This window comes from Hoplias malabaricus, chromosome 6 (assembly GCF_029633855.1).
Source record: "Hoplias malabaricus isolate fHopMal1 chromosome 6, fHopMal1.hap1, whole genome shotgun sequence".
In the NCBI taxonomy this organism is placed as follows: domain Eukaryota; kingdom Metazoa; phylum Chordata; class Actinopteri; order Characiformes; family Erythrinidae; genus Hoplias; species Hoplias malabaricus.
In genome coordinates, this window is record NC_089805.1 from 3,236,512 (window position 1) to 3,239,705 (window position 3,194).

Consider the following 3,194-nt stretch of genomic DNA (forward strand, 5'->3'; position numbering starts at 1 on the left):
ATACATCATACATTTTACTGACAGTGCAGTACAAGAGCAAACCACAACAACAGCAACAACATCATCAACACATACGTAACAAGAAAGTGCCCTCATCGAATGCAGCTCTGTTTAGTCCATGTCTCTGAGCTCAGTGTGTGTATGTATATATATGCTCTCGCAGATTCTTTCTATTTCGTCAACACGTGTGTCAAGGTGCACTGTCAGTCTGTGCTGAGCTGAACTGCACAGCGCCGAAAACCCTTCACTCACACTCACAAATATGAACCCGATAATGCACCCCCCCCCCCCACACACACACACACACACTCCCAACCCATAGTTATACTGTATACTGTGTTAATATTTTCAGACGGTATGATGGAATTAAAAATGTGGATCAGTTTAGTAGAATCAAGCCCTCACCCCCAAACACATACAATACACTATTACACTGTTACACTGTTACACACTATTAACTCATTAAATGCACTCTGACCTTAAAACATCTATTCACAACTAACTTCTACTTTAAAAGAGGCTTCAACAATTAATCATCACCAAATCATTTACAGCTGTACACATATCCAGGGACATACACACACACACACACACACACACACACACACACACACTGCAAACTATGATATACTTAAACTATATAACAGACAAAAGTACTCAGTACACTCCAAAGATTCAGAACACTATCAAAAGTAACAAGACACTGATTTATCAGTGCACACACACACACACACACACACACACACACACTGCAAAGTAGTAGCCATTGCCCTTAAAGTTCAGAATGATCCTTGCCATGCCATAAGAATTGATACTAATATTTTCCAAACAACAACAACAACAACAACAACAACAAGCAACAGTACGCACCTATGTGTATCACCATATTGTAGAACACACACACACACAAACACACACACACACGTACCTAGAGTTGCTCATGTCAGTCTGCCCCCCTTGGCTCTTCTCCAGGCCCAGTTTGGTGAAGATTCCCACCAGGACCATGATGGCCACCACTCCGCAGATGATGTAGACGATCATGTGTGTGCGGTCTCTGTCCTGCTGCTGCTGGACCTCAGTGACCGGAGAGGCTGGTTTGCCGGTGTTGGCCCAGACAGGTGTATCGTAGTTGGAGCAGGACGTCTGGTCCAGGCTGTGGGCTTTAAACTGGCAGCAGAAGCGGTAGTAGCAGGAGCCACAGCAGAACAGGTAGATTCCAGCGTTACAGTTGAAGGGGGGGTCCCACTGACCCATCACATCGTAGTAACCCCAGCAACGGCTGCCTGAGGTTGGCATATCTGTCTCCGACCCCGGCGTCGTCAGGGTCAGCTCCGGAGAGCCCGACGGGGTAGCCGTCTGATTGGCCGGCTGGCCGTCGGTGCTGACAGGATTTTGGCCGTGAGAAGTCTTACAAAGCAGCAGGAGAAATGTCAAAAGTGTAGAGGGAGAAGAGTGGAAGGCCATCTTTAGTTAATCCAGCTTCCAGGGGGTGGACAGAGAGAGAGAGAGAAAGAGAGAGAGAGAGAGAAGAGGGATATCAACAAATGTTCCGGATCCAGCCAGAGAAGCAGCACTACAGCAACAGGGAGAGAGAGTGAGAGTGAGTGAGAGAGAGAGAGAGAGAGAGTGGAGAGCAATCAATGGAACATCCCACCACCACGCTACAGATCCACAGCTGTGATGACATCACCACACACACACTACGTACTACAATAGAGCGAAACAGAGAGAGAGAGAGAGAGGTCCAAACAAAGAGATGAAGAGAGTGAACAAATACAAAAATACAAAAGAGAAATAGAAAAAGAGGGATGAGATGAAATGAGAGAAAGCAATAGAAGGACAAAGAAAGCAGATAGAAGTGGGAGAGAAAGAATGAAAAGAGGGTCAGAGGTAAATAAAAAAAGAGAAGTAAAAAGGTGGAGAAGATGAAGAAAAGAGAAATAGAAAGAGGGAGCGATGAGATGAAGTCTATGAAAAGAAAAGAATGAGAAACAAAGTAGAAAGAGACAATAACGGATAGAAGGAGCAAGCGAGAAGGAGGAAGGAAATCAAGGCAGATGAATGAACAAGAGAAAAGTGATGAAAAAAAAGAGAAAATCAAAAGTGGGACAGATGAGATGAAAAGAGAGAAAGCGATAGAATGACAACGAGATGTGAAAAAGAAGGAGAAAGACGGAATGGTCGAAGAAAGAACAAAGCTGGAAAGTGTGAGTGAGGAACGGAAAGAAGAGATTGAAGAAGGTATAGAGAGATGGAAAGAGATGGAGAAAAGGTTGAAGGTGCTCACACACTCCCAGTGGTCCAATCAGCTGCCTCGTCCACAACTCTCCGTATCCGCAGTGACAAGGAAAGGACCCACAACAGACGTTTCCGTGGCGCTAACAGATCAAAGGTGTTTCTGTGGCGGCGTTGGAGCTCATCCGTATCCGTTGAGATCTCTGTCCCACCAAAGCCTCAGTAGCAGTCAGGAGGAGACGCGGAGCATCCAAACACACACAGCTCACACGCTTCATTTTGGGCAGGTGTTCCTGTGGTTTTTGTTGTTGTTGTTGTTGTTGTTTTAGTCCTTAACCATTGGCTCCCACGTCGCCTGGCAACCGTGTCCAGCATCACCTGTGGTCCAACTGCGGTCACTTACCCCTGCGGTCAGAGATCACACATGTATTTTCACACAGCCTGTTGACAGCATGACTGTGTGTGTGTGTTTGTGCATGTGTGTGTGTGTGTGTGTTTAATACACTTGTGTATATCCAGTTCTCTATGAAGTGTGTGTGTTTGATGTGTTTATCTCCAGCAGCAGAGCCAGACCACTTACAGCCAGCCTTCGCCTTTATCCCTGCCTACTTTGCGCATATGTGTGTGTGTGTGTGTGTGTGTGTGTGTGTATGTGTGTGTGTGTGTGTGTGTGTGTGAGCATGGCACTGATCTAATGCTGCAGCCAGGAGAGTTCCCATACACACTGTGCCTATGAGTCCAATAAGCCCACCGGATCATACAAGTTACTGAGGGGCCTTTATGTATTATATTAAATGGTCCATCACTTCATATAGAGCGAATGATCCATTATTCCCACAGCTGGGATTTGTTTTTACTAATCCCACATCCCAGTGGATTCCAGTGTTATTACCAATCCCATTACCCAGTTCCAGAACCCAGTCACAGCTGATCCTAGACTGCCATGCTGAAGAATTCAA

At 45.7% G+C, this 3,194-nt stretch overlaps 1 protein-coding gene across 2 annotated transcripts in view; it reads right to left on the minus strand.

Moving 5' to 3' along the window:
• The window catches only part of LOC136700345 (protein shisa-8), a 101,946-nt gene extending 99,361 nt beyond the window's left edge, over positions 1–2,585 (minus strand). Inside the window, exons 1-2 of one of the 2 annotated variants that reach the window (XM_066675664.1) lie at positions 2,288–2,585; positions 929–1,464 (exon numbers count right to left, since the gene is read on the minus strand). In XM_066675664.1, the coding sequence (XP_066531761.1) occupies positions 929–1,464 (536 nt within the window). In that variant the 5' untranslated portion in view covers positions 2,288–2,585. Of the gene's footprint in view, positions 1–928; positions 1,480–2,287 lie in introns of both variants that reach the window. The other variant, XM_066675663.1, reaches the window with a different exon arrangement.
• Between the last annotated feature and the right edge of the window lie 609 nt (positions 2,586–3,194).